Source organism: Monodon monoceros, unplaced genomic scaffold, assembly GCF_005190385.1.
Source record: "Monodon monoceros isolate NGI ecotype Baffin Bay Population unplaced genomic scaffold, NGI_Narwhal_1 Super_Scaffold_7, whole genome shotgun sequence".
NCBI classification, from domain to species: Eukaryota; Metazoa; Chordata; class Mammalia; order Artiodactyla; family Monodontidae; genus Monodon; species Monodon monoceros.
This window is the reverse complement of record NW_021703784.1, coordinates 70,601,280-70,627,816: the sequence shown is the minus strand read 5'-3', so window position 1 is coordinate 70,627,816 and position 26,537 is coordinate 70,601,280. Positions and strand designations below refer to the sequence as shown.

At 45.3% G+C, this 26,537-nt stretch overlaps 1 protein-coding gene and 1 long non-coding RNA gene across 2 annotated transcripts in view; one reads left to right on the top strand and one right to left on the bottom strand.

Annotated features, from left to right (window-relative positions):
* Positions 1–7,803: 7,803 nt before the first annotated feature.
* Positions 7,804–23,028, top strand: E2F8 (E2F transcription factor 8). Its single transcript, XM_029209563.1, has 12 exons — positions 7,804–7,818; positions 10,218–10,496; positions 10,842–10,998; positions 12,909–13,223; positions 13,443–13,604; positions 15,260–15,397; positions 16,890–17,093; positions 17,398–17,485; positions 17,731–18,262; positions 21,816–21,948; positions 22,066–22,460; positions 22,821–23,028. Exons 1-12 carry the CDS (start codon positions 7,804–7,806, stop codon positions 23,001–23,003), a joined length of 2,601 nt encoding a protein of 866 aa, XP_029065396.1. The 3' UTR covers positions 23,004–23,028.
* LOC114887727 overlaps positions 22,860–26,537 on the bottom strand; it is a 50,300-nt gene continuing 46,622 nt past the window's right edge. Inside the window, exon 4 of the long non-coding RNA XR_003791567.1 lies at positions 22,860–23,093. This is a non-coding gene — a long non-coding RNA (uncharacterized LOC114887727). The remainder of the gene's footprint in view (positions 23,094–26,537) is intronic.

Sequence of the window (26,537 nt, the reverse complement as noted above, 5' to 3'; positions counted from 1 at the left end):
GAATATTGCTTTGTCTGGATTTGTGTGGGTTACAATAACATGTAATAGTAACTGTTATCGGGTACTTACTGTAACGTGCTAAACACTGTGCTAAGCACGTTTCAGTACTCGGTAACAGCTATTACCTCATCTAATCCTCACAACGACCCTTCAAGCTGGGTATTTTGATCCCCATTTTAGTGAGGAGGGGAAAGTGAGGCTCAGAGAGGTTAAGTAATGTGCCTAAGGTTACACAGCTGTAATGATGAGGTAGGCTTTGAACCAAGGTCTATTTCACTCCAAAGTCCTAACTTGTATCCACATCCTATCCTCTCTCAAGGAAGACGACTGACTAGAAGATGCCTCTCCATTCTCCAGACCCTGAGTTTCTCTAAGAGGCAGCCACAGATGCTATGACACAGATAGGACATTATTATCACAAGGATACCAAGATAACCAGTATCTAAAAATTTTGGTTAGCAAATACCTTTCCCTTTTTTAATAAAAAAGTAATGTTTCATATTATTCAAACTAACCTTAAAACAATTATACATTTTTATTCCAAAGACTGAATTTGTAATAAAGCTTAGCTCTATATTTATGTGTTTATTTATTTATTTACTGAAAGAGTTAAACTTTAAAGCTTAGCTCTATTTTAAACACATATGTAGAACTATCCGTTTTGTGGGCAGATTCATATGCAATTACTCCAACCACTTTCCACACTGAAAAATACTGTGAGCTTTTGTTAAGCATTTGCAATTAAAACTGAGAGGACAGTTATGCACTTCTTTCAGAAGATCCTAAGTATTTTGTCAACAAAATTAACTATGTATGTCCTATCCAATCTCTGTACTATATGATGAGGCAGTGTAGTAAGCCGTTAAACTCTACCATAATATGTCTGGATATCATGGGTATATTAGATCAAGTCAGATCCTGAAAACCATGACTTGAAGGAGAATTCACATGAGCCAGTGAGTTAGAAGAAACGTGTAAGGGGAAGAAGTGGGTTCTTAGAGCGCTTGGTGACTGCCTGTAACCCAGTGGGGGAGATGCCCCCAGCCCAGCTTGGCTGATTAAGAGCCTGTTCTGTCTTCCTGGCTCCTGGCTCCAAGACTTGGCAACAGAGAGCCGGCAGAGGTGTAACTAACCCACTTAATCTGACTTCAATGATCATTCCAGGAGAAACCGGGTTGCCTCCAGGGACTCTGAAGCAGCAGTCTGAAAGCCTCAGAGAAGCAGACAACCTGTCCAAATGAAGTCCATGTCCCTGGAAAAGAAAAAGAGAGAGAGAGAGAGAGAGAGAGCGAGAGAGAGCGAGAGCGAGAGCGAGAGCGAGCGAGCGAGAGAGAGAGAGAGAGAGAGAGAGAGAGAGAGAGAGAGAGAAAGAAGGGTGGTGAGTAAGTGAAAGGTTGGTTTTGTCGCTGTGATGCGAGGGCAGCCGCCAGGTCGTATAGCAAGTGCCCAGCACAGTCCATAGGCTCAGAACAAGTGACCCATACACATGAGCTGAAAGAAGGAAAGACCAGAACTTGGGTTCCTAAGGAAGAAAAATACCTACAGAAAACTTAAAAAAAAAAAAAGTACTATAGAGGTAGGACATAGAAAAAAAGACATTTGCTAAACTGAGGGGTGGCAGAGAAGTCTCACATTTACAGGAAAAAAATAAGATGATGGTAGTAATAATAATAGCAGTTAACACTTTGTGCCAGACACTGTTCTACTCCTTGACTGTAAATTCCAGTAGGGCAAGGTCTTTTCCTCTTTCACTCACCTGTACACACCAAGCACCTAATTCAGGGCTTGGGGCCATAGTAGGCATTCAGGATACTATGTTTTAGTGAATGAATAGATAAAACAGAAGTCATGGGTCGGGGAGGGGGGTGGAAACAGTATTTAGCTAAGTTAAAAAAAAAAAAAATTTAAAGGATGGTAATTATGAGCTCATTTTTTCTAACATTATTGAGCGCCAAGTATGTGCCAGGCATTGAACTTGGCCCTGAAGATAGAGATTAAACGACAAGGTATATTCTGGGCTTGGTGAGATTATTTAATCAACCAATACTTTATCAAGCCCCTGCTCTGGGCCAGGCATCCAGATGAGCACTGCGGGGGAGAGAGATATAAGGGAGTTCCTTTCCCTGCCATCCAGGAGCTCACAGTGGTGTGGGTGGGGTGTGTATAACAAGAGATGCGTACACGGGGTTATGATCAGGACAGGGTGTGAGGAACCTGCCTGAAGGGGCCAGCACTGTTACCCTTCCCTACCAGACTTCAAGCAAAGGACAGCCATCGCTGATCAGGGAGGTTATGGGATTCCTGCATTGACTGGGACTTTCTCAGGTACTAAATTCCTGCCCCCACTCCCAAGAATCTGTATATATTTTCAGACCTCTAGAACCTGGAAAATGGGCTCTTCCAATCCAAGATAAGCGCTAAGCCTACATGATCCTCAGCTCTATGACAATTTTAAGATCGGATGATGCGGTAACGCAATGAGGACAGCACTCAGACTCCAATTCTATAAAAAGGGTCCTCGGTATTTTGTGTTCTGTTATCCCCAAAGCATTTTTAAAACTTAGATGCAATAATTGCTCAATAAATGGCAGCAACTCTTGCCGCGGCAGCTGAGTTCAGGGCGCAGATACCCGCTCAGGGCTCGGAGTCGAGTGGCGTTCCCCACAGGAAGCCACAGGAGAATTGGAGCAAACCTCACACACAGCCCAGCAGGCTCTGACCAATTCCGGCTCCACCGTCAGGACAAGCCCCCTCCAGGCTCTCCTACCCTCCTGCACCCCTTGCCGTATCTACCCTCTTTAAACCTTGTCCAACGTGGACTCAGCATGCTTCATTTTCAGGAAGAGTAACCAACTAGTTAAAAAGCCCAGGGAGGGCTGAGATCTGGTTGCGAGCAGCTGCAACCTAACCCAGCACATGGCGATCTGTGCAACTGAAAGCTGTAGATGACTCTTTTGTAGTGGTCGTGCCAATGTGTGCTGCAGAAAAAGCACAAGCCCGCACTGCCCCCACTGGGTCAGGAAGTAGAGCGGGTGATAGAAGCACGTGGTGGGTGGAGGCAGTGAGAGAGCAAGAGGGAAAGGTCTAGGAGCCCACTGGCTAGAGCAACTTTTTTCTTAGTTCCTTGACCTGCCCTGGTCAGCAGGGAAGAGCCTGCTTTTTTCACACCCCGTGTGTGAGGTTCTGGTGATAATGAAAAGGGCCGTGATTCCAAAATCCTGAATGTTACCTTTGAATCTAGACACCTCAGGTGACTCCCATCTTTCCCCATTACCTCTGATATCTTTTTACATTGTTTAATGCTGAACTTGTTACCCAATATCTCACCCTCCAAGTTGTGCTAGCATAAGGCTAGCAGCAGAGAGTCGAAAGACTGGCCTACTTCAGTGAGACACAGATTATACAACACGGTGAACAAAAGACCAGCAACAAATGCACGAATATTCCCTTGGATTATATAACTGGAAAACGCATCTGATAGCAATACAAGAAAAAAAGATTTCAAATCTGCCCCTTCATCCTTCCTTCTTGGTTGTGCAGTAAACATAAAAGTTTTCAGTTAGTCTTGTGTCTTTCCTTTCCACTCATGCTGAATTTCAAATCAGACACACCATACAGTGTGGAGTAGAATTGTTTTAGCTTGCTTTCTTTTTTCATTTCCTTTACATGAAAGGGTTGTTAAGACTTTAAAACTATATCATTTCCCACTTTTCATCCCAGTCAGTAAACTGGATTATAATTTGCATGTTTCAATAAGACACGACAATTGTCATTAAAACAAGAATTACAGATCCCTCTTTTTCTATATTTTGTTATGTTGGGGGAGGGGTTATGTAGTCAAGAATGGTCTAATGTGTCACCCACATTGCTTTTATAGGGACTTTCAGAAGCAGTGGAATGGGATATATGAACTGGGAGCAGGTAGACCTGGATTATAATCCTGACTCTATAGCTAACTTGGCTATCACTTAAACCTTTTTGTGCCTCAGTTTTCTTCTCTATAAAATGGGGCGCAACTATCCTGTGAAGGAAGTACGGACTGGCCCAAGCACAGTGGAGAACATGGCTTTCAGTGGAAAGCCCTCAGGAGTAAAGAGACTTGGCTTCAAATCCCAGACCAGCCACCTACCCCGAGACCTGGGGTTTGTTACTTAAAAATGTTCTACTTCGGGCTTCCCTGGTGGCACAGCAGTTGAGAGTCCGCCTGCTGATGCAGGGGACACGGGTTCATGCCCCGGTCCAGGAAGATCCCACATACCGCGGAGCGGCTGGGCCCATGAGCCATGGCCGCTGAGCCTGCGCGTCCGGAGCCTGTGCTCTGCAACGGGAGAGGCCACAACAGTGAGAGGCCCATGTACCGGGAAAAAAAAAAAAAAAGTTCTACTTCACTTTCTGGATGGTAACTCACAGTTAACGCCTGTGCTGAGTACTGAATGAGATGACATCTATGCAGCCTCACCAGAGGTGGCTGCTCCTTGCATTATTTGCCTTACAGGTACTTGGCACTCAGACCCCTGGGGCATGCATGAATGCCCCCGTAGACCACAGATGTGAACGCATCAGTCACCGGTTCTGAATACAGTGGCATCAGACCTTCCCTTTAAAGAGGATTCCCGGGTTGTAAAAACTTAAGGTAGGTTGAGCAGAGCTGGACAGGCACACTCCTATAAATGCTGGTGGGAGAGGGGGAACAATCCGTGAAACAGTGGCTAAAGCAGAAGCACCAACTGCCCACCTTTCGTTGATGTATATATAAACACACCCTCCTCCAGAAAAGGTGTACCGGGGCTCAGTAAGAACGAGCTGCTCTGTGCTGTCGGGGGTGGGGCCCGGTGGGGCCCTGCCCAGTGACCTCACTTTATTTTTTTTTTTATTTTTTTTGACCTCACTTTATTTTAAATCTGAGAGCTCTAGGTGGCCGCTGGCTTCTGCACAGCACCGCGCCCAAGGTCGGCTTTCAGGTGGAAGCGAGTTCTTGAGCGACACTTGCCTGAAGCCGGGTAGGACCCGCTCCCCGGGTAGCGGAGAGGGAAGGACCGAGACACCACTGCGCTAACCGTTCGGGGCAGCCACCCTGCGCGCCCTGAGGTCGCGTTCAGCGGCAGAAAGAGCCACCGCTCGCCACCGGGACCTCCGGTCCTACGGCCTGTCGCTACAGCACGGCGACCTTAGCTTCAGTATCACTGCATCCCCGCCCTTATATCGCGTCCGGGAATATAAGAATATCCCGCGCTGCAAGTCAGCACTGGGTGATTCGTTGACAAATATAAATAAGTTACACGCTAGGGGATTGCGGCCCCGCGCTTTGCTGGAGCTTAAAAGATGAGAAATTACAAAAGAGGAGGAAGAGTCGATAGATGGGCGCCCTGATCTAGGCGCTGTTGGGCAATAAATGCGGTCCCGCAACTCCAGCACAGGTCCCCAGAAAAGGGAAACGCTTTAAGACAGAGAACAGCGGAGGAAGACAACGCGGGCGCAAACAATCCAGGCACAGGCAAAGGCAGCGCTGCCGCCCCGGGCCTCGGTTTCCCCGTCTGCAAAACAGGGCGTTGCACTACAGTGTCTCCCAAACCTCTTATTAATCCAGAACTCTACAATATTCCATGCTGAAGCTGCCCGAGGCTCGGAAACCGGAAAAAGAGGGAAAAGCGAGGGAAGACGACAGGGAGGGGGAAAGGGAGGAGCCGGGAGGAGACCTGGAGAGGGAAGACGGGGGACGCCTGGAACAGGCTTGGCGGGTTTTCAACCTTATTCCTCCTCCTCCCACACCTGCGTTCTCAAGTCTGGGCCGAGACCCCGCGCCCATCAAATCTGATCACCGGTTGGCAAGCTTCTCCCTCCACACCCCAGTTTCTAGAGGCCATGAGCAGATGGTGGGCAACACAATAATGCATGCCATGGGTGGAAGGGGTAATGGTCCTGGCTGGGATCCCCAGGGCAGGTGAGCGGATCTGGGGCTGGGCAGCGGGTGCGATGGACCCAGGCTGGGGATTGCGGAGCGCCCGCGTCCCAACCCGCGTGCCCCGGGCGGACTAAACTTCATTCCCCAACTTTGAGCTAGGGGAGGGGGTGTTTGCCAAAAAAAAAAAAAGTTGCTTAACTTTTCCCCCAACTCTGTCGTGGAGGCAGGACCGGAGGGCGGTGCCTGCACCCTGATTCGCCGCCGGCTCCAGTCTGGAGGCTCGGATTGGCGCGCGAGGTCCGGGGCCGGGATGAGCGGGCGTGGGGGAGGGGAGCGGCCCTCCCTGCCCGCGGGATCGGCTCGCGCCGGGAGCGGGTTAATTTCAAATCGGGGGCTTGACTGCTCCTGGACGGTCACGTTCCCTCTGCCCGCCCGCCGGCCCGCCAGTCCCGGTCCCGGCGTTTCCCTCCGGCACCCACCTCTGCGCAGCGTAAGGACCGACTGACTGCCCGACACGCGGGCTCCCGGGCCTGAGCGGGGAAGGGGTGCCGAGGAGTCCCCGCTCAGCCCCCGTCGGCTCCAACCGTGAGGTGAACTGACAGGTCAGCGGGGCGCAGAGGGACGCGGCGCTCGGCCAGCCTGGCACCGGGAGAGGGCTCGGGAAGGCAGCGGCGGCCGTTTCCCGCCTCTCGCTCCTCCCGGGGCCGTGGAGGGAGGAGCTGAGCTCCCGCGCAGAGGGGAGGGGGCGAGCGAGGGGGAGGGGCGGGGATGCTGTGGTTCCGGGCGCGGGTTTGCCCGCGCTCAAGCCCCGCGCTGATAAGGGGCGGCGCCGACCACGGTCCGGCTTTCCGCGCCAAATTTTTAAATCGAAGGCGGAAGGTCCGGACCCGCCCCTGGCGCCGCCAACCAATCGCAGGCCCGCGACCAGCACTCTGATTGGTCGGGAATCGTTGCCCTAGAAACCGCGAGGATGCTGTCCAGGAACTGCCTGGCGGGCGGCGCGCTGAATGGGACCGGTGGGGGGAGGGGCAGTTGGCCTGGCGCTAGGGGAAGTGCGCGGGGCGCGGGAGCCGGTGGCGGCAGGGGGACTGTACCTGGTTGCCTTGCTGAGCAAATGCAGCCTTCCATGGTAGGGTCCAACATTGTGGCGTGAACTAGCCGCCTGAATAGCGAGTACATAGCGCTTTAAGGAAGCCGCATCTGTAAGGAAGTCTTTTTTTAAAAAAGTCTTAAATCATAAGGCGCTCTTTAAATGCCCAGAATACGTTTGGAGCTTAAGGACTGAATTTGTAAGTTACCTATCAAGCTGTTTCCCAAGACTTTACTGCTGAGCCTATGCACGTGTGTGTCAAGGGAGAAAATCAGACATCTAGATGCAGACTTTTATCCAGATACTTTAGGGCTGTGGCTGCTTAGCCGGAACCTGGGCTCATGCTCTGAGTCCCGAGCTCTGATCTGTGAACAGGTGGGTGCTTGTGCTTGCTACAGTCCATTCGGTGGGGTCTGGAGAATGGTTTGCCTTCTCTAAAGGTGGGAGAGGGCTGTCACTGGAAATTCTGTGGGTTGCTTGAAGTCTCATGACAGCAGATCGGTTAGCTGAAGGAATTTACAGGCGTTTGATGGGAGTTCTCTGCCCCGTGGGGCTGTCTGTGGTCGGAAATAAAATGTAAATGTAGTTTGTCAGTTTTCTTTAGCCTTTGTTTCAGTAGCCTGTGGCGTCCATGAAGTTATTTTCAACAGATCTACGGCTTTTATTTTTAACTTTTTCTATTTCCTTTTTTCTTTAAGGATATTAAAATTTTTAATTGGACTACCTGGACTACTTGAACCATCAGGATATTGGGAGGAAATCCAGATTTTTCATTTTTAAAGAAACTCTAAATGTATGAGAAATTTACAGAATGGAGAACGAAAAGGTACCTTTTTAGCTTCAATACTCATCCTTGCAGTTTTAAATGCAACATCATCCTGATTTAGCTCCATGATTTTTCAATATCCAATATCTTACTAATGCCGCATCCTTTTTTGGTTATCCTTTTTTGGTTAGCCCCTATAAAAACCCAGAAGGAAGGGAAATTTAATTTTTGAAGAGGGGAAAATTACCTAGGATTACTCTTTCTAGTTTTTTATGATTTGGTAGAAATTTCAAAGAGATAAAGTAGAGAGAAAAGGTATTTTTAAGAATAATAAAATTTGTTAGTTGCTTTATGATATTTCTGAGGATTCTTGAACAATAGGAATTCAGAAAGGGCATTTGACATGATTTGAGATTGGATTTCCTGTTAAGATCATTTTCTACCAAACCACCAGTCTCTTTTAACTATAGGGGACACTGTCAGTGAGGGGTATCTTGATTGATGTCCAAATACTGATAGGTTAAAAAAATGAAATATGCAAATTTCCTAAAAGTTTTAGATAGTAGTCAAATAAGAGAATTGCTATTGCTTCTGATGGTCAGAGGCAAAGGACAGCAGCCCTGAGAAAAATCCCCTTCTTGGATCAGCACCTCTCAAGTGCACCATCAGGGGAGGGTCCCCCCCTTGGGTCCATCACACTGACTTCCATGTAAGGGTACCATAGTTGGATGGAGGAGATTCAGATTCAAGTCCTGTGTGACCTCGCTCAGCCTGGGTGTCCTCTTCTGTAGAATAGGACTACAGGATCGGATGAAAACACAAATGGAAGAGCACTTGATAAATCCTAAAGAGTCACAGACATATAAAATAGTCCCATTAATCTTTGTTCCTAAAGTCACTGAAGAATTAGTGAGTCGGGCTTCCCTGGTGGCGCAGTGGTTGGGAGTCCGCCTGCCGATGCAGGGGACACAGGTTCGTGCCCCGGTCCAGGAAGATCCCCCATGCCGCGGAGCGGCTGTGCCCGTGAGCCATGACCGTTGAGCCTGCGCTCCGCAACGGGAGAGGCCACAACAGTGAGAGGCCCGCGTACCGCAAAAAAAAAAAAAAAAAAAAAAAAAAGAATTAGTGAGTCTCTATTCTTTCACTTATTGCCATCCTAAGCATTTTCTTATAGATATAGATGTATTCTCAGTGTTTCCATTAAAACAGAACAGTTAATGCACAGCAATGCAAGAGGGGGATTGACTGGTCATTGTACATTGTAAATTGTAGACAAACATCTTTTGTTGCTGTTAATAAAAACATGATAATAAACATCCTAATCAAATTTTTTAAAAATAAAAATAAAATAGATACAGGTGGTAGGAATGTGTGAAGTCACCAGTGGCCAAAAGTAGAAGAAACATAGTCTCCATCAGTCTTAAGTATGAACAGCTATTAATAATGTACCCCCTTGTTTCTCAGTGGCAGTCCAGCCTCTGCCAGGAACCAGCTTTGTGGTCTTAGGTAACTAATTTTACTTCTCTGGGTTCCATTTTCTCCATCTGTAAAGTGAAAAGGTTCAATATTCAAAGAGCAGACTTCTCTGGTCGGAAATGCTGCTCGTAGGCGCTCTGGATTTTGCTCCCCAGTGGATTTTGCCAACAAGTCTGACCATATGCTAGCCCTCACCCTTGTTTCCTTGGCTCTCTGACTTTTCTGCATCAGTGGTATTTTATTGAGTAGCCACTGCATGCAGTCATTGTGCTAGATACACAGATGAATGGCACATGGTCTCTGCCGCAGAGACGTTTACTTATTACAGTGTCATAAGTCAAAGTCACTCCGAGGAGTTTGGGATCACTTAAAATTATCAGTCCCATTAAGGGAAGCTAAGTGAAAGGTATATGGGAATGCTCAATCGTTGCAACTCTTCTCTAAATCTAAAGTTATTTCAAAATCAAATTTTTAAAAATTATAAGTCTTGGGCTTCCCTGGTGGCGCAGTGGTTGAGAGTCCGCCTGCCGATGCAGGGGACACGGGTTCGTGCCCCGGTCCGGGAAGACCCCACATGCTGCGGAGCGGCTGGGCCCGTGAGCCATGGCCGCTGAGCCTGCGCGTCCGGAGCCTGTGCTCCGCAACGGGAGAGGCCACAGCAGTGAGAGGCCCGCGTACCGCAAAAAAAAAAAAAAAAAAAAAAAAAATTATAAGTCTTAAAGTTTTCTTTTTAAATTCTTGGAACATAAGATGAAAAGTTTAAGTCCATGCTTTGTTGAAAAGTTAAAAATGGGAAATTTAGCTATTAGAATGGACAAGTGTCAAAGTGATCATTGGAATATAGTCACTAATTTAATCAACTCAACAACCTCACTAGGCATTTTTCCCTTAGCACTATTCTATTTATACAATTTCTAGAGTCAAAAGCTATCTGATAAATCCTTTTTTACAGTGGATTTAATAATTTACTTGTTTTGAACCAGGAAAATCTCTTTTTCGAGCCACATAAAAGGGGACTGGTGAAAACACCTCTGAAAGAATCCACCGCAGCAAATATAGTGTTGGCGGAGATCCAACCTGACTTTGGCCCTTTAACCACACCCACCAAGCCCAAGGAGATCTCCCAGGGAGAACCGTGGACACCAACAGCCAACCTAAAAATGCTAATCAGTGCCGTGAGCCCAGAGATCCGCTACAGAGATCAGAAAAGGGGTTTGTTTGACAACGGAAATGGATTACCTGAGGCCAGAGATTGTTTACATGTAGGTTTTCAGAGGCCTGGGTGGAGACTGGGGGATTTGGGGAGCGGGGGTCGGGGGAGCAGTGTGAAGCTGTTGCAGAAGCACTAGCAGTGTAAAGCATCACCCCCCTCAGAGCCCTGGAGGGGTCTGGACCCCATCAAATACAGCCCTGGGAATTGTGAACCTGTGACTTACTTATGAACTTCTTCCCTTTCAGATCTGTCAAGCAATTTATCCTGGCTCCACACCTTTTCTTTCCAATTTTGTAGCTATTGAAGCAAACCATGTGTATAAGTGTTAGTCATTGAGCACAGTGCCCCCAATAAATCTTTATGAATAAGACATTATTTACATCTTTCTTTGTAGGAACACTTATCTGGAGACGAATATGAGAAATCCCAACCCAGTCGAAAAGAGAAAAGTTTAGGACTGTTGTGTCATAAGTTCTTAGCTCGATATCCCAACTATCCCAACCCTGCTGTGAATAACGACATCTGTCTTGATGAAGTAGCCGAGGAACTTAGTAAGTATGCAAAGAGCTCACCGAAATGGTTAATCATTAAAGGGACTTCATAGACTTACTTCTTCAGACCCACACTCATCTAGCCAGTGTTTGTAATGACACAAGGCCACACAGAAGTTATCCATCTGTAAAGCCCTATTAATTTAAGAATAACCGCATACAGTTTCCAGTCTCAGTTAAGTCTTAAAACAGAAGCAGAAAATCACAATGGAGATTACTCTGACTGCATTTCGAAAGCTCTGATGCTTTAAAGGGAGGCACCATTGTTCTATGACTTGTTTCATAAACAGCTACAACTCTGAACTTGGGTCTTGTTTCTCACTGTGGAGCCAGGCTGTGGAATGGTTTCTTCACAGTTACAATGAGGATCGGCCTCTGGGCATGGGAGCAGGGCTTTAGCCCTCCCTGCCATTCAGCGCTACTCTGAGAACCAGTGCATTTTCTGAATGTTTTGTGTTTGCCAAAAGTTACTGTGTTCCCCTGCCCCTTTTCGCTCCTCTCTTCATGGACTCAAATCTAGTTACAGCTAAAAAGGAGTCTGTGGCAAACTTGGTATACCTTTGGAGTCATGAAAATACTATAATCTGGATCTGTGAAGAGATATACAGGATATTTTAATATATAGCTATCACCCTGGGAAGAAAGTTTTGTCCTTCTCATACATGTTTATACATATCAACTTTATTTCATATTTTAAGAATATGCTATTTAGATTCATCTCTTCACATACACTTCATTGTAGCTAGGGAGGATGTACCCTTTAATTCAGCAGGTATCTACTGATCACCTATTATGTGCCAGGCAATGTTGTAGCAGCTGGGATGACATTGGCGAACAGAAAGACAAAATCCCTGCTCCTGTGGAACCTGCTTTCTAGTGGGGGCAATAGATAATATGCAAAGGACATAATAAGTAAGTAATTATAATATATATTAGAAGGTAATATGTGCTGTGGAAAAAAGAAAATGTAGACCAAGGTAGAGGGGGATTGGAGTGCTAGGGGTATGCTTTGCAATTTGAAATTTAATTTTAAATGAAGTGGTCAGGTCAGGCCTTGTTGAGAGAGAGACATCCGAGCACGGACTCAAAAGAATCGAGGTGGGAAGCTATGAGGACATCTGGGAGAAGGATTCCAGCCAGAAGGAGCAGCCCAGCACAAAGGCCTCAGGCAGGGGCATATCTGGCAAGTTCCAGGAACAGCAAGGAATCTCAGCACCTTGTACCTATCATATGACAGCCGTGTGTGTGTGTGTGTGTGTGTGTGTGTGTGTTGGGAACTAATATAAGAAATGGAGTGTAGGGCTTCCCTGGTGGCGCAGTGGTTGAGAGTCCGCCTGCCGACGCAGGGGACACGGGTTCGTGCCCCGGTCCGGGAAGATCCCACATGCCGCGGAGCGGCTGGGCCCGTGAGCCATGGCCGCTGAGCCTGCGCGTCCGGAGCCTGTGCTCCGCAACAGGAGAGGCCACAACAGTGAGAGGCCCGCGTACCGCAAAAAAAAAAAAGAAATGGAGTGTAGAGTGTGGGATTTGGAGCACTGAAGACTTGATTTTGCCACTTACTGGCTCTGTGCCTTGAGGTGAACAGCTTAGCCAGCCCGAGCCTCTATCTCCTCATCCTTAAAGTGTGGATAATAATGCCTACCTCACAAGTTTAGGGTAAAAATGTCCTAAACCTGTATGGCGCAGTGGAAGCCCTCAATAAATGTCACCTTTCTAATTCATATTAACTATTTGTGCCCTTGGAGAGCAGGGACATGCCTTTCTCATCTTCACACTCTTTGCTGAGCATAAATAAAGTTATATAATCCAGAACCTACTGTCTAGTAATCCCTGGAAGGAAAAGGTATTCGATTCTATCCACATTACAAAATCTGATCCCAGTAAAAGGTACAATTGCTCGTTCTTTGCAGACGTTGAGCGCCGACGCATTTACGATATCGTCAACGTTCTAGAGAGCCTGCACATGGTGAGCCGGCTTGCCAAAAACAGATACACTTGGCACGGCCGACACAACCTCAGCCAAACCCTTGGGACTCTGAAGAGCGTCGGGGAAGAGAACAAGTACGCCGAGCAGATTATGATGATCAAAAAGAAAGAATATGAACAAGAGTTTGACTTTAGTAAGAGTTACCGTATAGAGGATCCAATCATCAAACCAAACACTGGCCAAAACGGACACCCAGACATGTGTTTTGTCGAACTTCCTGGAGTGGAATTTCGGGCAGGTGAGAGCTGCTGTTGAAAAGCTCAGGCGGCAGCGCACCTCTGGGAGGTCTAAAGAAGAGGTTCCTTAGGGAACCACGCTCAAAGCTTCTGCTGCTTTTAATGTGAAAATGCTGCACATCAACCGTGGGATCAGGTTGTGGTATTTTTAGCCTGGTTACTTTAGAAAGCACTTGTCCCTTCATGAATTTTAATTCTCTAATCCTCTTCCTTCTCCAAAGCCTCTGTCAACAGCCGCAAAGACAAGTCTTTAAGAGTGATGAGCCAGAAATTTGTGATGCTGTTTTTGGTGTCAACGCCTCAGATAGTAAGCCTGGAAGTTGCTGCCAAGATTTTAATTGGGGAGGACCATGTGGAAGATTTGGATAAAAGCAAGTTTAAAAGTAAGTGGCACGACTGCCATGGACTTTTGGACCTACTCTTAAATAATAAAATCTCGGTTATTAACTGATTTCCAAATACATTTGTTATATAAACAGATCATATCTAGTTAGGCTTTTGTATCTTCACTTCTCCCCAGAAGCCATGATGATACTGCTTTAGCTGACTTGTGGGATTCAAAGATACGTATATAATTACTCTTATCTGACACTGGCTTATACAGTTCCTTAAATGTTACCTCCTTTGTTACTACTGTAACATTGTCTCCATTTTACACATGTAGAATCTGTACTGTCTGAAATCTAAATGAGCAGTAACTTGTAAAGTGGGACTGGAACCCAGGTCTCTGCTCTTTCCACTGACTCTCATATTTGAGGGTGAAAGTAACTTCTAACACTGTCCCCAGAAGTGACCTGCAGCACAGATGGTTCGCCATTTTGAAAGTGGTTTTAGCCAGAATATCTGCTCTAAGTTGCAAAGAGACCGTAGATTAGGTCCCTAACACAGCTCTACCCTTGCCTCTAGAACAGACTTTGCAGGAACCCCCTCAAAAAGAGTAGAGACTGTGGAAGGGAGTGCTCAGCAGACACCTGAGGGCATTAGCGACCTCCAAGTAGGGCATGAGGCTGGCCTGGACATGGGTCATTCGGGGGACCCGGCTGACTGGTGAGGAAGAGCTGCCCCGAGCCACAGCAGAGGCTGGGAGAATGCCTGCGAGCTACTACACAGATCCCTTCCCATCCCTGGGAAGCTGTACTGGTGAAGTATATTAAGAGTATATGAAAGTATATTCAGACATCTCCAGTGTCTCTATAAAGACAAAATGAATAGAGATTAAGGCAATAGTGCTGGCAATGGGCTTGGGAGATCTGTCATCTCAAAAAACACATCCCGATACTACCAGTGGGCTGCCCGCTTTCTCTGAGCCACCAGACAGTTTTCAGCTCTCCATTTCACTGTTAGCCACAGCCCTGGAAACTATTCCAGGAACTACAGATGTGTAATTTCCTGAATCCCCAGGGAATTCAGAACCTTCTGGCATGGCTATGAAGAAGGGGCTCAATTTGTAACTTTGTACTGTCAAGCTGAAGTAAAGGCAGACTTTTTGTAGCAAAACTTTTCAAGATATGTAAGATTTATAGAATTAACAAATCTGTTTTTCATATTACATATGGACAGTATGAAAATTTATAAATTTTGATGGGCTATAGAATATTCCATGCTTATGTTATTAAATAAACCTTTTTATAAACTATCACAAGCAGGAAAGCAATACATTTATCATCGATACTGTATTTCTATTTGTTCATAATCCTGAATCCTCACTAGGAGATGCCCAGCAATGGTAAATTTTTATTAGAAAATCTGTAACATGGTTCCCAAAAAGGTGATATCGTTGAGTCACTTTTCCTTTTCCAACATGTACTTTTGTCATTTCAAAATTCAGTATCATCAGTAACTGCGTCTTTTCAATATTTAAAACTATTTTTTGTTGTTTTAATTAAAGCAGTGTCCCTAGCATAACTTAAGAGTCACATTTTTCTCTGACACTGATGGTTAGGATAGCTCTTTGAATGTACATGAAGTCCTTATGAAGCAAAATCCTTTGATCTTTCATTATTCCATTAAGGGATGTATACACTTTTTTTCCCCCCAGCAAAAATTAGGAGGTTGTATGATATAGCTAATGTTCTGAGTAGCCTGGATCTTATCAAGAAAGTTCACGTTACAGAGGAAAGAGGCCGAAAACCAGCTTTTAAATGGACAGGCCCAGAAATCAGTCCAAATCCCAGTGGTATGTATTTGTTTTCTTTCATTCATTGCTCCGTTATTTTGAATTAACTCACATTTGGAGATATTCTCCCTTTCCCTTCCTACCCACACTCCCACATGTAAAGAACATATATAAGTGATTGAAATGACAATTAAAGATGAACCAATATGGAAAATTTAGCTCTTGGCTCCGTCAGCAGCCAAGGTCCATAACAACTGCACATCCTGTGCAGGAGGCAGAATGTGTATGTGAAAGAATTTGAGAAAGCTGAAAGCATCACGAAGCATAAGATACTACTGCTGTCATTATTATGCTGCTCAGTGACCGTAACAGAGTCTGTGCACATGGAGAATATGAAGTGAATTCATTCCAGTATCAATATTCTAGTCTCCTTCTCAACTCTGGGATTCTGACATTTTGTGTTCCACCAAGATCCCCACACCGAAGTGCTGGAAAGTGGGAAGAACATGGGCTGTGGAAGCAGAGGGAGGCTTAGGTTCCAGTCCCAGCTCTGATACTTATCAGCCTTGTGGCCTTGGGCAGGTTACTTCTCCAAGACTGTTTCCTCACCCACAAGTGGGAAGAGGTTATTGTGATTTTGGATATAACTACAGAGAGAGGTCCTTTGGTACAGGGATTCAGAGTGTAGGCTCTGGGCTAGACTGATCAGGTTCACATCCCAGGCCCACATTCTACAAGCTAAGAGACCGTGAGTCAGTTAATGTATGAAATGTCTCTGAAATGGGGATGCATTTCCTGAGAAGTACCTACCCAAGTTGTAGAGAGTGTCTTAGCCTGTTCAGGCTGCCATAGCAGAGTACCATCAACTGGGTGGCTTATAAACAACAGACATTTACTTCTCACAGTTATAGAGGCTAGGAAGTCCAAAATCAAGGCACCAGCAGATTCAGTGTTTGGTGAGGACCTGCTTTCTAGACAGCCATCTTTTCATTGTAACCTCACGTGGTGGAAGGAACTAGGGAGCTCTGTGGGGTCTCTTTTATAAAAGCACTAACCCTATGCAAGAAGGCTCCGCCCTCATGAGCATCTCGCAAAGGCCCCACCTCCCAATACCATCATATTGGGCATTAGGTTTCAGCATATGAATTTGGTGGGTGGGGGAGTGGGGAGGGACACAAACATTCACTCCATAGTAGTGAGGGTCACCATATTTCATCAGATTAAGTCTCCACTGATTCTGAGATGCACAATGTTTTATATATCAATAAGAAAGAAAAAATCAGTAACAGTCACACTATAGCACACCACTGGTTATAAGATACAACGGCTTTCAGAGATGTTAAAGTGTGAAATATTATCTCAGAATTTATTTAATAAGATAAACAAGGTTTTGTAGGTGAAGCCCTTAAAACAGTATCTGGCACATAGTAGGTGCTCTATTAACTGTGGCCAGTTTAATTCCTAAAATTATTTTAGAGTCACACTCTGACCTCATACCCCAGAAGGAGGCCGAACCAACTGTGTATTAACACACTGCCCTTTCCTGTTTCAGGTCTTGGCCCAGTGCTTCCTTTTGCTCCCTCTGATTTGGAAGGGAGGCGGTCTTCTAAAGAGAACTGTGCCAAAAACCTCTTTTCCGCACGTGGGAAACCAAACTTCACTCGACACCCATCTCTCATCAAACTGGTAAAGAGCATAGAAAGTGATCGGAGAAAGATAAATTCTGCTCCCACCAGCCCTATCAAAACCAACAAAGGTATGTTTACAATCACGTCAGGGCTCTGTTCGGAAGAATTCCTTTTTATCCGACTTTTTAGCTTACTTGATCCCGCAGGACTTGCTAGAGAATTGTTTCAACTTCCATAGTCCCAAACCCACTTGAAGACTAACTATATATGAATTAAAGGATAAAAAGTGATTTGTGGGGTTTATTGTTTAATTGCTGGGTGATTTGGGGGGGCGGTGCATGTTCCTTTGACCTCAGTGATGTTTCATCTGTGTGAACATGTATTCTTTTGCTTTGACCAGTCCTCTCCCCCACCTTCTTTTTATTTTACCAGCTGAGAGTCCTCAGAATTCTGTGCCTTTCCCAAGTAAAATGGCTCAGCTCGCAGCCATTTGCAAAATGCAGTTAGAAGAGCAATCAAGGTAGGCAACGCTCTTTAGTAACAGGATGCATTACTTTACTTGCGTCGATAGGATTACTTATTTTACGTAAGAACAGGCACTAGCCTTGGCAACTGGTGAGAGAATCTTTTCTACACGGAATCATTACAGAAACTATCTTCTGCTAGTTTCATAAAAGCATAGCTTCAATCTGGGGCAACCTGAAGTGGCAGAACATTTTAGAGAACATGTTTCCATTGTATCATGTTTCAAATCTTGTCTTTTAGTGAACCCAGAAAGAAAGTGAAAGTACAACTGGCAAGATCTGGGCACTGCAAACCAGTGGCCCTTCTGGACACTCCAGCAAATGCTGAGCTAGAGATGACAGCACCATCCCTCATCCAGCCCCTGGGGGTGGTCCCCCTCATCCCCAGCCCATTGCCATCGGCAGTGCCCGTGATCCTACCTCAGGCCCCTTCGGGCCCATCATATGCCATCTACCTGCAGCCTGCCCAGGCCCAAACGATGACGCCGCCCCAAGGCCTGAGCCCCACGGTCTGCCCCACCCCCTCTTCTAACTCTACGAGATCAAAAGGTTCCACGGATACCACCACAGAGAATGCAGCCAATGATGCACCAAAGTCCAGTGCCTCCGCCAGGCCTGGAAGCTTGCTGCCAGGGCTAGAGCGACAAGGTACAAAGAACCGAGACAGGGAGCCTGCTGGAGAAAGAGGCTCAAAGAGGGCAAGCACGCTCGAGGACAATGGTTCCAAAAAGAAATTTAAAGAAGACCTAAAAGGACTTGAAAATGTCTCCACAGTAAGTACAGCCTTGAACTGTGCAAAGCTTTAGGAGCTCCCCAGTTGACTAGGAGAGAATCTGGTGGCTTGTGAAATTTACCAGAGCAAAGAGCAGTCTCTCAGAAAACAGGGAACTGTTCCTTAGCATCCCATAATCCAAACAAGGCCTCAGACAGCTAATCCCTTTACTGGGATGATGGCAGGGACATTTTTAACCTTTGGAGGAAGGGATTATTTGCTCTCTTTTTAAAGCACTGCGGGTGGTTGTCCTTAAGTCCATTTCTCCCGTCACACACTGGAATGCAAACACCTGCCATGAGAGTCTTAAATAATTTACAAGCAGCCGTGACCCCAAATGAATGGATGGCCACATAGGGTCCCTTTAACTCCTGCTTTCTGAGTCATTACTTGATGTTTGTTTGATGTCATGTAACTGGCATCTGTTGCCTAGAAGAGAAATTGTTCCCCCTGTTTTTACTTTCTACCTAAAATTTAAACCAAAATTTCCGTTTTGTGCAAATAGAAAAATCAAACTTAGCTTGGCTAATTTTAGGTATATTTGATGCATTGGTTTCTAGAGATTTTGATGTTCTAGACAATTTTTTTCCTAGATGGAGTTTTATTCAGGAAGGAATGAACATCTATTGGATGCCTACCCACATACCATACAGCAGAAGTATTAGGCACTTTTACATACATTAGCTCGTTTTCCTCCCTTAGGACAATTATATATGAAAGACAGCATCACCAAATAAACAAACACCACTAAACGTGGAAGCAGAAGTTAATCTCTCATTTTGTCCCTGCTGTTAATTCAAGTTATTTTACTTCCCTTCATCTTGTTTTTCCACATCTATAAAGAATTTGTTCTGCCAGTTTTTCCTGATCGTCTATTGGGTGTAAAGAGAGTGTGCTTTGGATCAAACCTGTGCTCTGGATCAAACCAAACCCAGCACCTGCCTTTGGGGGTGGTTGCTTTTGAGCACTTGCCCCAGGGCCATATTACAGTTTTTGTGAGGTTAAGTGCATTTATTACATGATGTTTTACATAAAGGGGTTTGTGGTCCTTTTAAGGCACCGTAGAAGCTGAAGGGTATTATCTGTAACTGTTGTTATTAAGGAGGCTTTAGAGTTTGTCAAATCTTCCCTGAGGATGGCCTCATGGTAACCATTCAAAACATCCATTATCTTAGCATAGTATCATTTTGCATCTAATGTCCATGCTAGGGGGAAAATCACAAGGCTTCGGCTTGATTCGATTTTCTGGGAGGTCCATAATCTCTTTGAGCCAATGGGTATGATTTAATAATGGTCTCCTGTTGCTCACATAGTTATTCAGGATTAGGGTTTTCACTGGATAGATTTTTCACGTCCCCTGCTTCTTTTTTCATCTCTGACTTCATTTTGACCATTTCTTTTTAGCACAGACTGAGCAGAACAAAGAAAGTGAGAGATTCGTGTGTTAATTCATTCAACAAACATTTACTGAGAATCTACACTTCTAGGGGTGGAGAGAAGACAGTATACAAACAAACATTTCAGGTAGTGAATGATAAGAAGTATGGTGAAAATAAAACAGGATAGTGTCATGGGAAGAGGGGTAAGAGTGGTAATGTAGGCTCAATGAGAAGATGTGCAAGTTGAAATATGTCAAATTCTTTCATCTGCTACTTTAATAGTTCTAATTTTTTTAAAAAAAAGGAATTGGCATTATAGGTGAAAAAATTTTGCAATGAATATAGTTTGTAGCAAATGGAAGGATAATTATTATTAGAGTACTTTAGGTCTTGCTGGAAATTTGAAAAGAGTTAAACCGGCAACCAGAAAAACTCATACCATGAGAGAGTACGATTAAAGATAGCAAAGAGCAGCTATTTGTAAAACACCTAAATCTACCCCTTGAAAATTCTTTTTTGCTGCAGTCTTTAAGGAAGCTACTAGTAAAGATATTGAATAGAACTAAGCATCTAAGAAACAAAATTGAAAGTCTGTGGTACCCTTTAGCATTGTGGATTCTGACCAGACCTATTAACAGCTAGATCAAAGTATAGACTGTTGTTTTGACAATGGCGAGAAGAAAGATCCAGAGGAAGATAAAAGGAGGGCCCCTGGTTTACAAGACCTGCTTTTTCGCTTTTACCAATCCTGCTCCTGGTAAGACTGAGCAGACTTTTCAGGCGGCTCAGCCACCCATGTAGGCTGTCTCTGTTTGCAAAAGTACAATGATCAGCAGGCATGGTGCAGACACACACAACCCAACACTCTGGCCGTTTCGGTTTGGAATGTAACTTTATTCCCTCAAGCTTTTGCTGCATGACAATTGGGCATCTAATATGAATTAATCAGTTCTCTTTTTTATCTGTAATTTTTTGAACGCTGGTGCCCTGCCCTTTCATTTGTATATTATAAGGGTGTTTGTTTGGTATCATTTGAACCTAAAGTACTAGGGGAAAAAATGTATAGTTGTATAATTCCTTTGCTCTAAATCAGGAGTCAGCAAACTTTTTCTGTAAAGGACCAGATAGTAAATGTTTTTGGCTTTGTGCGCCATATGGTCTCTGTTGCACCTATTCACTCTGCCATTGTTAAAAAAAAAAAAAAAAAAAGGCTTCCCTGGTGGCGCAGTGGTTGAGAGTCCGCCTGCCGATGCAGGGGACACGGGTTTGTGTCCTGGTCTGGGAAGACCCCACATGCCGCGGAGCGGCTGGGCCCGTGAGCCATGGCCGCTGAGCCTGCGCGTCCGGAGCCTGTGCTCCGCAACGGGAGAGGCCACAACAGTGAGAGGCCCATGTACCGCAGAAAAAAAAAAAAAAAAAAAAAAAAACAGCCAGGAGGCTGTATTTTTGGCCTATGGTTTGGCGTTCCCTTTCTGTAAATCAACATTTCTTAAAGTTTTCCTTAAATACCAATACTACCGAAAATTTAGGTGCTGAATAACCTAGGAAATGTTACATGATGCCCCCTTGGAGAACGATGCACGCCATCATAAAAGTCCCTTAGAAATTCTGTCATAAAGACCGTTTTCCTTTGTTTAATTCAGAATTTCCCAAACATCTTTGACTATGATTCGCAGAGTGCCTGCTTGCATCCCATAGGACTAGAGCCCCTCAGAATATTCTTGGGAAATACCATCCCACACAATTCAAGGACAATCAGATAATAACACAGCAGTGCCTTTACGGTGTCCAGCTGCATTAAACTTGTTCTGACAGTACCACATCATACCAAGAAGTCTGGTAGCAGGACTTAGGGTGTCAGTGGTGGGGGTCAGGGGGGATGTGCTGGGTAAATCCTGCCCTTAAGCAGGTTCAGTGCTAGCTTTAGGACACTTCCTAAGACCACAGATGGCATTTAAGAAACACATGGTTTGTATTATTCAGGACAAGCACTGGAATGGGAAGGAGGGCTATTGTCTTCAAAGAGCCATTATAGCTGGCCTGCCCGTGGCCCATACCATTGGAGGCTTTAGTCTGATGAGAGAACCACCAAGGGATACTAGTCCCAGAAGAGGCGCTTGGCCATTTTTCTTCCATATTTGTGTGTAAAATAAACGCTTCCTCCTTGTTTTCTAGACCTTGTTCCCATCAGGATACCTAATCCCTCTCACCCAGTGCTCAACCCTGGGGGCAGAGTCCATTTTGTCTAGTAAAGAAAGCTCAGGTACACTTTCCCCAAACCACAGGATCTACAGCTCCCCGATTGCAGGTGAGTGTACGTAAAACACTGTTCAAATGTGGGTCATTCTCAAGTTCACTCAAGCCTTGTATGCTTCTCGGACAAATGCCTGTGCTTTTAAGATATTCTCCCCCCTTTTCTTTCCAGGTGTTATTCCAGTGACATCATCTGAACTCACTGCTGTTAATTTTCCCTCTTTTCATGTAACACCTTTGAAGCTAATGGTCTCACCAACTTCCGTGGCAGCCGTCCCTGTCGGGAACAGCTCGGCTCTCACTTCGAGCCACCCCATTCCCGTCCAGAACCCGAGCTCAGCCGTTGTAAACTTCACTCTGCAGCACTTGGGCCTCATCTCCCCTGGTATGCAGGTGTCCGCCAGCCCCGGGCCCGGAACCGTTCCTGTGTCTCCAAGAATAGAGGCTGTTAGTATCACACCAGAAAATGCAGGCACTCAGCAAGGAAGGGCCACCAAGTACGACGTATCAGTCCTGGGCCAGAACCAAACGAATGGACAATCAGTTGCAGTGACAGGGGCACAACAGGTAAGAGTATTTCCATTTATTTTTTTCCTTAGGTTATTAAGTCCCCAATATCAACATCACGGGAGACTCACATTTGCTTTTCTCCTTTGGGAGAGTGATGAGATTAAAGGCCTGCCTTCCTTCCTTCCAAACCCAGGAAGAGTGCCCAAGGAGTCCATTTTATGGGGTTATCATGAGCTTTTTGTCTCACCTTAGCAAAAATAATTGAGAACATGAAACTCATGCAGGCTCAGCCGGCAGATTTCAGGGCATGCGAGGTTCCCATCATGTGACGTGTCCCTCCAGTCCAGTTTTCTAAGGTTGCCAGGTGTACCTGTCTGCATGGGTTTGACTTTTCTCCATTCTTCTCTTTCCAATCAGCCTGTTCCTGTGACACCCAAAGGGTCCCAATTAGTGGCTGAAAGCTTCTTCCGTACCCCAGGTGGACCAACGAAGCCGAAAGGCTCCTCCTGCGTGGATTTCGACGGTGCTAATAACACCTCCATAGGAACTCTCTTTGTCCCACAGCGAAAACTGGAAGTCTCAACGGAGGATGTCCATTAATTGACAGATTCGGCCTCGTTTAATCTTCTAGAGTTGTTTAACAGAGATGATATCCTCAGACTGATATGGAGAACACGTTCTCTGAAAATGCTGTAAATACGTTGGGAGTTTACTTAATTTCAAAACAGGCACTTGTTTTCATACTTATATATATCCATACACACATAAAATATATATTTGTATTAAGCTAAGTTCAGCCATCAGTCCTACAAAATAAAAGAACTGAGGTATATTAACTTCTGGGGGAAAGAGTTCGTTGTTCCAGCTGTGCCTATACTATTATGCCTAGTAACTGTGTTAAAGTTTACTTCCCTTTGAGTGAACCTGTGACAGGCCTAACGCAGCGCTCTACAACTTTGCACAAAGAAAACGCTGTGATGTACAACGTTGTATTTTTAAATAGGGCTGTAGCTATATTTTTTGTAATTTCTTTCAGCTGTTGTTGCAGTATGTCTTTTTGTAAAGTTCGCAACAATCCTTAATCAAGTCTATGGAAAAATTATTTATAAAATGTATTTTTAATCATAAGTTGTTCAAATTAAAACTTTTCTAAAATGTATTTAACTTTTCATTTGGCCTTTTGGAAGAAAAGGAAAATTTCTCGAACCTCTGAGGCAAATTCTTAGTACGGAGAATACATCCTGGGTTTCCTTAGATATGCTAAGTTTATTGCCTACGTTCTTCCCCTCTTTTGATCTTCCACATGGCTCCACTTTTACAGAGTGAAAATGGCTTCAGAGAAGCCGTTGCTTGGCCAAGGACGGCCAGCTTAGTCCCCTGGGCTTTCCACCACGCCCTGGGAGGTTGGAAATGAGAGGTGTGAGTTGGGATGCTCCTGCCCTGGCATGGCATGGCATGGCCAGCATCCACCCTCTTCCGTCCCGCTGTCGACAGAAGAGGGGCTGCAGCTACAGTCCTCTTTCCACACTTTCCAAATGGCCCAGTTCCAGGGGTGGGCAAGTAGCAGTAAGGATTCTAATTTCGTCCACACTCAAGGAACTACCACATCAAACCCTCCATGAGCCCCAAGAGAAGGAACGAGCTATAATGTGTTAAGTGTGCATCTCCCTGATCCCCTGGTTATGCAACAAATTGTACCTTAAGAATTAATACATGCCTTCCCTTGTCAGGGTCTTAAAGGATCGTTGTAATATCTACTTCCTGCTTGTTTCCTATGTGCCAGGCACTGTGTTACACATTTTAAAGGCAATATCTCTACAAGCTAGGGCGATGAGGTCACTGAGGCTCCCAGAAATTCAAGCAGCAAGTCCAGGGTCACACTGCCAGTGTATGCAAGGACTTAACCCATGTCTTTATCTCTTTATCTGTTCATTACCCATCTGCCTCCAGATGCATGCCCAGCAGCTCTAGCAGGAACCAAGCACATTGTTTCAGGGTAATCTGAGCATTTACAAGCTCAAAGCTTTCAAATATACATGTTTTGTTTGCACAACCAAGTACAGCTAAGAGGCAGATTTGCACGCTGACCTAGAGATCCCTCTTCCTCCACACCACTAGAGAGCCAATATGAACTATTTCCCCCAAAGTTCCTCTGCCTTGTCTTTTATAAACCTACTTGGAGGGCATGTGGATGGTCCCTGATTTAAGAAATGGCTCCTGCCTTTGCTGATAGTGTCATTGAGGAAGACAGTATGTAACACACAAGTAAATGAAAGAAAGCAAGTCCATTCAATACAGAGAAGGTAAGTTGCCAGTAGTAGATATAGACTAAAGATACAGTTCAGCGGAGGCTACTACATAATTGCACAGAGAACTGAGAGAAACACCAACCCAGACAGGCAGTCACTGTAGCTCCAAGGAAGTGAATCTCCTGACATCTGCTCCCTGATAGCCGAGCTAGAGAGACTGCAGGACAGGTTTTGTTCTGCCCCCCTTCTCAGGTCTACACATGGAGAAGTACCTCCCTAGGATGGAGGTTTGGGGAAATCAGATGCACAGAAAGAAAGGAGATGTGTCAGGTTTTGAGACAGCTCTGGGGTTGTCCCACCCAGCTCTGCCACTGGCAGATTCGTAAAGTTGCCCCATAACCCCCACCTCCTGGTGTTCACGCCCTTGTGGATTCCCTTCCCTTGAGTGTGGGTGGGACCTGTGACTTCCCTTCTAACCAACAGGACACAGTGAAGGTGATGGGGTGTGTGTGAGTGTGTGTGTACATGATTAAGAGCCTGCCTTTCCCGCTTGGAGGAGTCAGAGTGGCCGTGTTTGGGGAGCCCAACAAAGGACCTGTGAGCAGCTGTTGCAGCTGAGGGTGGCCTGCCACCAACAGCCAGCAAGAAACTGAAACACTGAATATGGTGCCGACAGTCTGAGTGAGCTTGCAAGCAGATCTTTCCCCACTTGGACCTCAGATGAGACCGCAGCCATGACACCTTGGCTGCAGTCTTATGAGATTCTAAGCAGAAAACCCAACTAAGCCACTCCCAGACTCCTGACCCACAGAAACTGTGACATAATAAATTTGAGTTGTTTGAAGATGCTAAGTTTGTAGTGATATGGCCATGCGGCAGTAGGTAACTAATACAGCTACATAACCCACTAGTGTTCATAAACATCTTCTTCCAGTTTGTCTTATTAATGTTCACTGGTTTTATAGGCATTCATAGAAACAAGCATCACTGACACATGGTAACCCCAAAGGCTTTCATGGGAGAGTGTCCATTTTTAAAGCTGGAAACAACTTTAAAGATGCCAGGTGGTAGCACAGTACTGGACAAAGTTATCTGCCCAGCACGAAATTTCTTTCCTCAAACTGCCTCCTAAATTTCCTCTTAAGGAATTACTGGGTGGAGCCCAGTGGACTATAACTGGGGGTCCCAACACATATCTATCAAGAGTGGGGTTGACATCCAGTCTAAGCCAACCTCCCTGGAATTTGATGTTCATTTCATCCTCGCAGTGGCGTTCTTACCATTCTGTCTCCACTGCAAGACTGTTGCTGGCGTTCCTGCTTCCCAGCCTCTGGAAAAGCTATGGCACCTGCCCAAGTTCAAGCCTGATTTTCAGTCACCTGATTCTGTGCACCTCTGCTATCCTTCCAAGAAATTTCCTTTGCTTCAAGTTGCCAATCATACCTGTGGCTGGTAACCAAAGGACTCTTAACAAATCACAGAGTGAAACTCAGAGCCAAGGCTTCCCAGTTCCCAGACCAGTTAAATCCCTGTTGCCGGGACCTGATGAAATCCAGCCAATGACTGAATAGAAGAGGCCTTAAGAAATGCTTATCTCACCAGAAAATGCAAGCAACTCACATCTGTTCAAGTGAATGCAACATGCCATTTAAAATACCTAAAAGGGTAATAGCATGGAGAAGAGATGCAAGTAACCCAGGGAACTAGAGCAATAGAATTTGCTGCAGGAAAAAAAAAAAATTGTTTAAACCCAGCTTTAAAGCAAGTTTCTTCAGCCTTTTCCTTTTCAAGCGATTAGTGTTTCTGCAGATAAAGGATAAAGAGATTTTCAGAATTTAAGCAGATAAGCTGTCTGAGCAATCCTATTAATTATATAGAAGAGTGT